The sequence below is a fragment of the Cuculus canorus genome, chromosome 2, assembly GCF_017976375.1.
Source record: "Cuculus canorus isolate bCucCan1 chromosome 2, bCucCan1.pri, whole genome shotgun sequence".
In the NCBI taxonomy this organism is placed as follows: Eukaryota; Metazoa; Chordata; class Aves; order Cuculiformes; family Cuculidae; genus Cuculus; species Cuculus canorus.
Window position 1 is genome coordinate 39,070,591 of NC_071402.1, and position 13,084 is coordinate 39,083,674.

General features: G+C 33.2%; 1 protein-coding gene across 8 annotated transcripts in view; it reads left to right on the forward strand.

The window, feature by feature from the left end:
- Positions 1–13,084, forward strand: part of ASPH (aspartate beta-hydroxylase) — a 113,708-nt gene that overhangs the window by 29,728 nt on the left and 70,896 nt on the right. For all 8 annotated transcript variants that reach the window (XM_054059515.1, XM_054059519.1, XM_054059516.1 and 5 more), the window contains one exon: positions 11,921–12,010. In XM_054059515.1, the coding sequence (XP_053915490.1) occupies positions 11,921–12,010 (90 nt within the window). The remainder of the gene's footprint in view (positions 1–11,920; positions 12,011–13,084) is intronic.

The following is a 13,084-nucleotide window of genomic DNA, read 5'->3' on the forward strand; positions in this document are numbered from 1 at the left end:
TTACTTTAGGTAGAAAGCGGCAGCTTTGCCTTCTATAGTTTTTGGTTTGAGAATTTAAAATAGGAACTAAAACATGTAACATGTAACAAAACATGTTACTAATGTTAAGATTTTAAATGATAAAATATGTTGTTTAAGTGATAGGAACTTGCTAAGTTTTGTAGTTAGTAAAGAAGGAAAATTTAATGATTTTATGTTAAATTGGATATGGACCTTTCATTAGCTGCCTTCGTATTCCTTACAGGGAATTTATATTAAAATTTACGAAGCTCCTGAAGTAAATGTCTGACTAAAGCTGTTCTCTTCCAGTGTGGCCATCATTCTTAGTAATATGTGAGATGTTTACTTTGCTATTTCCTCATGTTGGTAAATGTCTGGTATTTTAACTGCAAGTCTTCAGCAGAAGTTTACAACCTTCATACAAAATACTGCATTAACCTTTGTGGCATAAGCGCTTGTTTGCATTGTGATACGCAAGTAAAGAAGTTGTAGAGGGGAGGAAACTTAGTACTTATATATCTGAAATGGCTGAGAACTTATGGAAGGTTTGAACCCTGGATTTCTGTGACCACCTTCAACTATATTTAATTTGAAAATAATATAGTGATTAGTATGGGGGAGGAGGAGGAATCACGATGCTCGTCATATATAGAATAACTTAGTTTTGAATAAACAGAGAATTGTTCACTTATGTGTTGAAATTCTTATTGTAAGAACTTTTTCCCAGTACTGTGTTCTCTCAAAAAACCCGATCTTTTCTGAGAATCTCTTCTGTCTTTCACTCTTGAAATTTTGTTTCAAGGTCAGTGAATAAGGCTTACCATCTTTAAGCTTCACTTCATGGTCATTTTGCATTATTGCTTAGTCTCCATTGACTGGCCTTAGAAGAAATATAATAATTTTGACAGTTATTCATAAAGGTTGCTGTTGGGTGTAGGGCTAGAAGAAGAATGCATTGAAGCATTAGAAGTATTTTAATTTCATTACATGGTCAGATGGGAGGAGAAAAAAGCACCTATATTGTAAACATGATTTGATTAGTATTTGAGAGCTGGGGAAAGCTGTTGTGCACAATTCAGTCACTGTGTACAGTTGTATCCTATTTTCCCTATTAACTTGCTGTCAGTTAAACCACTGTCATAAAGGTGGTACATCAGCATGGAATACTTTGAATACTGTCTTATGGTATGTTAGGATGGATTGTTCAAAATGATGCTATTAAAGGCAAGACTTACTTGTTGGTTTCTTATATCTTCTCATACAAGGTGCTGCATACACATCTGTGACTTCAGAAAAGAAAATGCTTTCTGTCTCATGTCTCCAATTTGAATTTTTCTTCTAACTTTAGAGTTAAATAAGCAATTAAATAAGCAAGAGATAGTGAAGAAACTTATTGAGAATATATTGAGAGTATTTTTTTTTTAATGCTAGTTTTATATATTAAAAGCTCTCACATTTGGGAGGGTTTCAGGCTTTGGTATGCCCAGCAATCTGCATACAGGTAGTGAGTCAAGCTTAAGGTAAGTGGGCACTAGCCTTCCATCTGTAAGCTATTTTTTTTAGAAGATGACCTTGTATATTCAATGTAGCATATTATAAAAGCAAAATAATAGTAATAGTGATGTACAGGTGCATATGCAAGCAATCGAAGCTTTTTCTGACTTGGAGTTCTGGAGAAGGAAAACAAAAAGAAAAAAGTTTGATAACAGTTTTGATTTACAATCTTTTATTTCTCTTCTAGTTCTGCAATTTTAATATCTTCTGCTAATTTCCTGTGTGGTGAAGGAGTTTTTTGGTGGAATTTAATGAATTAAGAGAGTCTAAACAAAAGCCTTAGCATTTAAAGCTTGACCCTTTCTGTTCTGTTATTCAGGCTTTGCACAAATTGCAGAAGGGTAGAAAGTTCTGTCTGTCACCTGCTTAGTGCTAACGTTGACCATGTGCTTTCTATGGTGAATGTGAAGTAGCCTTTTCCTTTTTCACATGTAAGTGGATAAGCCATCTTAATTAGAGTTGTTAGCAGGGTAAGAGGATCTGTGCATGTAGATGTTATGGTGAGATTGATGTATAGGAATGTTTTCGTGTGGCAAAGCCTTATATGTAGCAAGGATATTAAAGTTTTCAGTATTATTAAATTAATAATATAAAACTTGTATATACAGGACTAAACAGGTTTTTCAATATATTGTTAAATATGAGAATGTTATCTGTCAAAAATCTGTGAAACTGCTCAAAAAGACTGAGTGCTTTGTTACCTATTATTTTTGTTTTGCCATGCTTACCTTTATGAATAAAAATAGTATTCATATGTTTTCCTTTTGATACTGAAATTCTCTTACTTGGGGATTGTTTCTATGGAGGTTATTCTTGAAGACTTTTTAAAAAAAATAGAGGAAACATCAGAATTTTTGTTGCAGAATTTGCGTACTTCGTAATATTCTAAATTTCAAAGAATGAGTTAAGATACCAAGTTACCTACCATTAAGCAGTATGTCAAAGTAAGCACTTTAGTGTGAATATGTAATTTTTAGTGTGACTGTTTAAAGCAGTTCTTTGGAAAAATTTGGAAACCTATCCAGCTATGTTAACTTTGAGGTCAGCTTTTTGATTCACTGACTCCAGTAGTAGCCATTTCTGACCTTCCATTATAACCATGTATGCTGTTATAAATGTCCAGTGCAATACAGAGAAGAAATATAGAACTTACAATGTAGGACTGAGTGCAAAAAAGAAGATACTTTAAACAACTAAGTCAAATAAGGTGTAAAGACACTTGAATTGGAACTTAGAATAAGAGTCTACAAATTCAGTTACGTGATTCATAAAATTCTGTACATTTGGTTTGTGTGGGCTGTAAGACCCTTGATGTTTGCCAATGAGTTTACTTAGATTTTATCACATTCCCTAGGACACTCCTATCTTGGAAAAACCAAGTGTTTTGCACCCATACGCAAAACAGCCTGTTTAGGGTTCACAAATGAGAACTCCCTATGCTGCAGCCATTGCAAGGACCTAGTCTAGGTGGAAATAAAGATGCAGCAGGATTTCTGTCTTGAGTTTATTACATAATACTAACATTTTGAAATGCATTTTTCTACATAATTTTCCTGTAAATGAGTCTATTCCTAACATATTAAACTAGACATGATTTATGAAATCATATCATGCATTGATAATTTTCTGAGAGTCCTAATGCTATTCATTGTATAAAAGCAGATGGAAACAAATTGCGGCATACCAATTATCAGTGAACATGATATTTTGTAATCTTTTGAAGTGCTGTATATATCTCTGTATTTAAAAATAATTTCAAATATCTATGATAATTTTTGTGTATACAGGTCTTTGTAAAATTTTCTGTTTTCCCTGTCAAGGCATGCTTTTAGGAGTGTAACGCATGTGCTTAACAAATTTTAAAGAAATGTTGACCATAATGTGAGTGCTTGATACTTTGAAACTGTATAAGGTAGAAATTAGATGCAAGATGATTACAATAACTTTAATAACTACATTCTTCAAATTTATGCCTTTTTATTTTTTAATTTAGTTTGTTCTGCTTTGTTTTAAGTGTTGAGTTACATTAATACAGTTTGGGTAGTTATTAATTTTTCTCTGGAAACCTAAACTTGAGGTTCGAGGCCCAATGTAAGTGTTTTATATGTCTGAGAAGCCTAATGTTGAGACATGGGAATCTCTCTTCTAGTTTAATAAGATTATGTAAAATATATTTTTTAAACTCATACATAACTTTTCTAAACTTCCTGGTTCTGGGGGAGCAATGCACATGATTTTTGTGGTTAAGGTAGTTGTGTTTATGGGGTTTAGGTTTCATTACATGGCAGAATGGTGGTGATAATCCAATATCTCTTTATTTTATTGGAAATATAAAGCTAGTAATTATTTGTATTTTGAGGAATGCTTTTGTCTTCATGCCTCTTGTGGAACTAGCTATAAGCACAATCAAGATGTTGAATGACCTCATTTTCTGTTAGGTACAATGGGAAAAGAGGACAACACCTGGCTTTGGGGACTAAGGTTTTGTTTGTTTTTTTTTTTTTTTATAAAAGTCTTAACAGTCTTAAATAGTCTTAAGTGAAGCAGGAAGTATTTTAACTGCAATGAAATGCAACTGCTTTTTGGAATATGAGCAATATGTCTATTAAATAGTTATAAAATTATATAGAAGTATAAGTAAGTGGGTTTGAGAGAGAACTGGCACAATACCTAGCAAAGATATCAGCTGGGATATTGGTCATAATTACATGGCATCATGCTGTCTGGAGAGAACTGAGCTAGCTCTAAGTAGTCAAGAAGTATCTCAAGTAGCCTGCATCTGGTAATATGGTGCTTTTCTTGGATTATGATTAGTCAGTCTCCCATCTAAGTACTTGCGGTGGTCTTGCTCCTGGAGATGCTTTATTCTTAATGAGTTAACATTTCATATTTCTTCATAGCATTGCAGCGTACTATGTCAAGATAACTTTTTACATGGCATGACAGATTGGAAAGTTTTATGTCATGTTTGTTGTACATCACGGATATGTTCATAACCTATTTCCATTTTGCAACAAATCAGGTGAGGAGCCAGGAGGGGTAGCCAAGAAAAAAACTAAAGTCAAAGGTATTTTTTTAATGTTCTTTTTCTTGTGGAACTTTATGCAGATAATAACGTCTGAAATGCATGCGCAAATACAGACTGCAGGTCATAATAATATTTACTAATACTACCTATGTTGGGTAAGTGTTGTCTAATGGTATAGCAAACTATTATCCTCCCTATTGCTTAGTAAGGGTTTTTTTGCTACTGATTGTAATTTAATATCAATGTGAGCGCTTCCCTAACTAGAGATTATATTTTGTTTCTGCAGATATCTTTTTAAAATGGTTGTCTTGTTTGGATTATAAGTAGTTTATGTTAACTTCATATTTTACATGTCTAATAAAAGCCTTCTGATGAATATGCAGATTTTGCTGTGTGTGAAATCCTTCTCTAGTTATCTGACATGAATTCATGTTGCTATAATGTAATTGGACTTGAGTACCTTAATTTCTGCTTAAGTCTGTACTTAAGTAGTTTCATCTATTTTTTTCTTATGGGAGGAGAAATTTAGGCAAAGTTCAATAACTTCCTCTTTAATATTATTTGCAGGATTGATTGCAGTGGTGGTCTTTATAAATTTTCCAAAAGATTAAAGTAGGGTAGCTTGCAATCAATTTATGCCACATATTTATTAATAATAAAATTGCTGTTTGAACAGGACATAATAGTCTAAATGTGTTCAGTGCAACAGAGAGACTAGAAAGGCCTGTTAGCCTTTATATATCTATAAAATACATTTATGTATTTTATATTTATATATATGTATATTTTTATATATTAGCCTAACAGCAAACTACCATGTGTACTTCAGGTGCTTAACTTTTTAGATAAGCTCAGTTATCTCTACACAGCATCATGTTATGTAAAGAACATGGTCTTTGTTGCATTGAAAACATTAAATGCGGTGTTTTTTCCTAGCTGTATGTGAAAAATGCATGCTGTTTTTATACAAAGTCACATTAGGAAATGAGTGCATTTGCTGAGGGAAGCAATTCTGCTCATGTGAATGTGACTTTTCTTAGCATCTTGCATGCAAGCTGAAATTTGTAGTGTTTTTTCCATGTTGGGCTTGGTATGACCTGATTGCAAATTGTGCATTTCAAAGAATGTAATAAATGTCTTTTAACAATTTATTCTTGTGTTTTGGAACTTTTTTTTTCAATGTTTGATTTGAAAATGAAGAAATGGTATAATATATTACAAATGCTTTATACCAAAAAAACTGTTGGAAGGAATGGTGATGTTATTCCTTTTGGAATGAGCTTTGTGATTCAATTGTTCACTCTCAGAAATGTTACGCAGCAGTCAGAGACAAATGTTGCAGAAGTTTTGCCAAGCATTTTATCTTACGGACTGCAGTTTCTCTCAACAGTCTGAGAAAAGGAGAGCAGTTGTATTTTATACAAAAGACTTTATTGTTTTTTTTAATAATGTTGGAGTATTAATTTTAAAGTTAAATACAAATACCACATGCAGAATTTTAATGGAAAAATTTCCAGATTTTAAGGTAAAATTCCTTATTCTGAGAACACTGCGGATGCAATGCTGTTCAAAACTCTGGCCAAAGTGGAAGTAAATATCGAACATTTGAATATCAAGGATGCTGTTCTGACTGGTCTTCTGATACATTATCTAGATGCCATGTCACAGCCAAAAGTGACTTGAAATAGAGAAAATAAGCGCAAGAAATAAAACTCAAAGAAAAACAAACAAAAAATGTTGCTTATAACACTGCAGGTGGAAAAGCAAAGATGTAAGAAGTAATTTATAATTGTTACTATGATTTAATGAATTATGGTCAAACCAAGTTAATTTTTTTTTGGAGTCAGTAAAATGTTGCAGTATACGTTTGTGGTTTTATAACACTTGTCATTTGTAGTTTCTTTCGGTGGTGCTCTTGACATTTCTAGATCTTGCAATGTTCATACCATTGTCAAATATTCAAAATACACCGAGGTTTTCATGCTTACAGATAAAACTGGTTTTAGCATTCTGTAGAAATTAGCTAACAGTAAGATAATAGAGGCATGATTTTCACTAGATTAATGCTTTATGCAGTTGCAGTAAGCTAAGGTTATTAGCTGTCTGCATGGTGTGAGATATTGCTAAAAGCCAGAACTAATTCGTTTAAATTACTTAAAGCTTAAATAGTTAATTATACAAGTTTAAATTGTCGTCTAACAAACATTAGGTAACAATTCAGTCAAAGCTTTTAGATAGTTGCTTATAAGATGTTTTCTGATCTAAAATGGTTCTCTTATTGAACATTTCCTCTTTTTCAAATGGAAAACAAAAAAAAAAAAAAAAGAAGCCATTAAAGAACCACTCAAGAAATTAAAAGACAAGCAGGAATCCAAGAAGGAGGAAATCAAAGATGATGAAGAAAAGAAGAAAGCCAGGAAAGGAAAGGATGCTGCTGATCGAAAGGACAAGAAAGCTGTTGATAAGGATAAATCAAAGAAAGATTCTGACAAGGCTAAGAAAGACAAAGGAAAGGAGAAGGAAAAAGGCCTAGACAAAAATGTAAAATCCAAGGACATCACAAAAAAATCAGCCAGTGAAAAGGATGGTACTATTCAGGTGGGAAAAGACAAAGAAACAAAAAAGATAATTAAAAACCCATCCAAGGAAGACAAGAAAGAAAAGAAGTAGTTATGGTTGTGCTAATTAGGAACAGACCTTCAAGAATGAGAAATTCGACTTATGGTCTGTATGGCAATAAGAAGATAATGTTTTCCAAAAATAAGTGAACAAAAGCTCTGTATAATAATTTTTTGAAAACTTAAGCAAGTGCTGGCATTGTAAACACAAAGCAAAAACCTCTGCTGTGAAACCGAAATGTGTACATATGGTAATATGCCTCACTAACAAATGTGTATTGGACAGAAATGATAAATTGATGCCAGTTACTTCAAGCATACTCTAAATCTGTTGGTGGTTCTTTTTTCTTACAATTTTAATACAAGGAAACTATTTGCTTGATGTGGGGAGGAAAGTGTAATGTTGCATATCAAATGCAAGCTTAAAAGCAATGTTAGGAGGATTATCTGGACTCACATAGTGGAAACTCAGAATATTTCCCTTTCACAGAAAGAACCATGAGGTGCAGTAATGGAATGTATTGTCATAGGAATTTAGCAAATAAATGTGAATTATTCCCTGCTAAACTTTTTTTTCCTTAAGTAGATGAAGAAAACTAGTTTATACATAAACACTCAAACCAACTTTAGTGTTGCCTTTATGAGATAAAGTGTTGCAACACTTTTCTTTAGTCCTGTGACAATATGTTCTGCTTTTCTTCTTTTTTCTTTTTCTTTCTTAGCTATCATTAGGTCTGAAAACTTGATTCACTGTCAGTTTTAAGTTCAGTATGTCCTGTGCTTTTCCTGAGTTTCCAAAGATTCTGGTAATGAATACTTCTGAAAGTTAGGCCACCTATTCCACTGCTGATGGATATTTTTTAATTCCAGTGACATTTTATGAAGTGATGAAAGTGATATGCTACTCTGTCTGTATTCTGATTGAACTTGTTTAGAGAACCACTTATGTATTTTTGCAGCTGCTGTTTTCTTAAACCCACGCTTCTGAAGTACCTGATGCTTCTGTAAGCAAGCTCCGATTTTAGTTTGCTCTGATAGATTCTGCGTTTTTAGAACCAAGAAATTATTTATCTAGCTGTCTCAGGACAACAAAGTTACTAAACATTTCTGCAGAGGTATTTCAGTATGCTATTGAATCTATACTTACTTTCACTTTTATATGGAAAAGGAATATTTTTCAAATTTACTAAACAAATTATATCACTTAAGATGTTTAAAAATTAGTTACACAATAAAATCACACAAGACTCAGAACAAGATTTATAGTTTAAGTTGAGGACTTATTGTAATACTGCAGTATTGTTTTATAGAAAACAAAAGTAAGGAGTGAAATTGAGCATAAGTATATATGCATGTGGGTATTAGTATAAGATTAAAGTCTTGAAGGTTGTTTCTATTTGTGGTTTTCTTAAATTATGCATATAACAGTTGTCAATATGCTTGTCTCAGACTTCTGATACAGCACATACACGTCTCTAAGGTGCTTTGATCACTAGAGGTGTAAGGCGTGGTAATAGGATAAGAAAGAAGCTGATTTTTTTTTTTTTAAGAGGAAACATGAAAAAGTTCAAATGAAAGCTGTAGAAAATAGTGCAGTAGCCTAAGAGTGTAGCTGTAATAACAGAGTGGTATACAGAGCTATTTTCTACATTTTATTATATGTGTGAAGGAGGAAAAAGATGTGTGTTATGAACATTATAGTGCTTAGCAAAAAGACTGGACAGAATGAAGATCTAATAAATGCACTTGCATAATGAGCATTCCTTTTTAGATTTCAGGGATGATAGACATGTTTATTCATCTTTGCTCTGATAGATGTTAAGATAAATATTTGATAGAGAGGCATTCAAATCACTCTTCTAAAGAATGATGGCACACTGGTACTGTGCACATCCCTTTATTTTCTACCCTAACATAACAGAAGTTGTAACTGGGAGTGAAATTTGGAATGAGTTGCCTTTCTGATTAGCATTTTGTATCTATGACCCTCAGTTTATTTGTTTTTGAAAAAAAGCTTGTTTTGTGGTTTTTTTTTTTTTTGTTTTACAAAGAAAGTTTTATTTAAGGAGTGCTCTAAGCTATACAGGTAGTCAAACAATAAAATAACATTTTTGCCCCCAGAGATCTGTTGTGCTGTTGTATATCTCTCTGGAATGTTATCGCCATTCAAAGTAACATGGCAAGTTACCGCATAAGCTCAAAATATGCACCACACAAGTAAATCTTAGTGCAACTTTATTTCTTTCATCCTTTTATCAAAATAATGTCTCACAGAAAGTAAATGACAACATATTACATACTCAACAGGATTGAATAGGAATCTGTGATAAACGTGTATAAAAAGCTTGAAAGCAAAATTGAAGAATGTGCAAGCAAAGCAAAGAAATAGTCTTGCTAATCCCTTCTTTCATTTTACACACTCATTAGTGCTAGTTGGCACTTTTGGTTGGTATCTTTTTAAATACTCTGAATCCATTTATTGTTCGTGAAGCAGAGCAAGTAGTTGTTTGGAATTGGAGACATGGGTTATCGGAGGATTTGAAAACTTATTTAAATAGATCTATATGTAAGGGAAGCAAACTCAATTTGTGAAAGCAAGCTGGCTGTTTCTACACTTCCAAATTCGGAAGTGTGAGACTGGCTAAGACAGTAACTGGTTTTATCTCCATATGTAAAGATATAACTTCTTACTCTTGTAGCCATTATTACTGCAGCAATTTATGTAACTTTTCATAATATTTTTAATATTTCAGTGGGTTTTTTATGAAACAGTAGAAAATAAGCAAAAATTGAGTGTGCGTTTGGCTTTTTTCCTCTAGTTTCTGCTCTTGATTCCTTAGTAATGAACTCTTAGTTATAGTACTTTTAGATATAGCCTAACTACTTAACATCATGTAACTTAGATAATATAAAAATGAGCAAATAGGATTAATTCTGTTTTTCCTGTTGCCATTACTTATATAGGGCAATGGAATGAATACATGTTTTTCTCATGATGCATAGACTAATAAAATCTCCTTATTTGATGCAAGTTTATTTAGAGCCTTACTAATCCTGTTAGTATTAAGATATTTGACTCCAGTAGAAGCCTAGTAATTATTTATTTAAAAACTTTATTGACTTGAAATATAATACTTAAAGTTACTTATATGAGATTGTTAGCAATACAGGAGTGTTCATTACATAATAGCCTCTGCTTTCTTAAAGATTATTTTTCTATTGATTTCTATGCATATAGCTCTTGAGAAACTCCTTTGGGAAGTGCATGTGTGTGTGTTTATCTAAGGATGCGGTTTTATCAGAATTGACTTTGAAACTCAAATGTGAACCTAGGAAAAATGACATAGGGTTATAGAATCCTGTTTTGGAAGGAATTTCAGCAGATCCTTATTCCAGCATCCTGCTCAAAGCTGGGTCATCTCACAGATGACCAGGTTACACTGGCTGTTCTCTAGTATGGTCTTCAAAAACCTCCAAGGACAGGATTGCACAACTTCTCTGTGCAACTTTTTTGACTGATTTGATTATCCTCATGGCAAGGGTTGTGTATGTGTGAGTTCATCTTATACCGAGTATGAACCTCACTTGTTTAAGTCTTGCTTGAATCCTTGCTAAAGGACAGTTGAGAGGAGGGTGAGGCTAATACAAATACGTTTTTTCTTGAGGATGCGGCATAATCTTTCAAGGTTATGAATTATCTTTCTCTCTTACCATGGTGTCGATCATTGCTGTTATTAGGTGGTTTCTTTTCATTGTGTTTTGATCTATGAAGGACTCTGTGCTACAAATAGTAAGCATCTTCGTGGCGAACAGGGCTGAGGGGAGAGACCTTATTGCTCTCTACAACTACTTCAAAGGAGGTTGTGGAAAGGAGGGAGCTGGCCTCTTCTCCAAAGTGACAAGGGACAGGACAAAAGGGAATGGCCTGAAGCTCTGCCAGGGGAGGTTCAGGCTGGATATCAGAAAAAAATTTTTCACAGAAAGGGTCATTGGGCACTGGAACAGGCTGCCCAGGGAGGTGGTGGAGTCACCGTCCTTGGACGTATTTAAAAGATGGGTGGATGAGATGCTCGGGAGTATGGTTTAGTGGTTGATAGGAACGATTGGACTCGATGATCCAAGAGGTTTTTCCAACCTAGTGATTCTGTGAAATTCTCATTTGTGCTTTTTCTGTAGTACTTTAGTTGTCAAAAGGAACTGGAGATGGAGATTATTGTTTTGAAGAAACTACAGTTCTTTTCTTATCCTCTAAGATTTAACACGTGAATTCGAAATGCCTCTTCTCATTCTGAGCAGCACACTATCAGGCTCAAATTAGTACTTCATAAAACCTGTAAAATTGATCATATGAAACATTTTTTGCCCAACAATACGTGAGAAAAATGTGCTGCCTATTTTTCTTCTGAATTCTTAATAGATGTTAAGAATAACATAGTCATTTGTTCAGTTGCTTTGAAATAAAGGCAAGTGTTTAAATTCCTGTCCCTTTTTCCTTCTTGTTGTATATTTGTCTTGAGACTATATTCGTTTACTCTCCGAATACACTTCAGTTTTTTTAATATGTCACTGTATGTCAGGACAGCCCTGTAACTGTGATTAATCATTTCAATACATTTTGGAGTGCTTAAGGTCAGTTAATTTAATTAAAACAAATTACGTAGTTTATAATTGAATCAAATAAAAAAGAGCATAAAGTTAACCTTATAACTGAAAAATGCAGGCCTTAAAGAAAGATCTGTCCCAGCACAGCCATCATCACCAGAATCTGAGGAGACCATCCAACCTGCTGAGAAGTCATATGTCGAATCAGGTAAGACATTTGTAAACCATAGGTGAAACAGAGTACGTGATGCTTCATTTGAATCATAATTCTGTTTTCTCACCATCCAAACTCATTGCATTATTTCTTTAGGTAGAAAAATAAATCTTTCATGACTTTTATGTGTTGCTGATATAGTATAATTTATTTAATCGGAATCACTGTTGATAACTTGATATAAATCACTGATCATGAAAAGTTTATTTAAATTTATAGAAGGCAGTCTTGTCAGCTTTTATGGTTACCATTGGAACCATATTGCATCAGAATAACTTTCTGCTGATGTACAGTGTGGTTTTGTTAAGTATGCAACAGTATCCCAAGTCAGAGTAGTACCAGTTTCTCCACCTTGAAAAAACCCAAATAAAAAAAGAAGAAACCTCAACAACCAGCATAATAAGATTAATCTTAAAATTGCTTTTCTGCTAAAACAATAGTATATCATAAATACAATAAGGCCAGCATCTACTGTTGAAAAAAAATCATTTACACATTTTAATATTATTATTAAAATTGATTAGGTGCAAGAGAAATTAAAAAAAAAGTATTTTTATGTCAGAGCTAACATATGTAATTTACATTTTAGTGTTACTTAGTGTGTATGTAGTTTTTCTTGTTCCTTTAAGAGGCTTATCCTACTTCATATGTATATGAACCTAACACAGTAACCCCCAAACGTGGAGCATATGATCATTAAAATGGAATATAGATTTGTTTCAAAAGACTTGCATTAATTTCCTTAAGTAATAATTTCTAAAATATATCAAGTTAAATATCATTTGGGATCTTTTTTTTAAAGAGAGGCAGCTGTGATTTGGTTTTGTGCTGTTGAGTTTCTTGGCGTTAATCTCAGGTACGTTTATATGGAGGCCACACTTCATGCAAATTCTTATTATGTCCTGGCCTGGTGTTAGATGACAACCACTTGTCCCTAAAATCAGTTTATGATTTATTCTGCTATGAATTGCCTGGAGAAGACCTTGATATTGTAATGTTAGTATCTGTTTTCCCTGTTTATAAAGCAAATAAAACCCCACTTCTGCACTAGCACATGGTAGTGCTTCT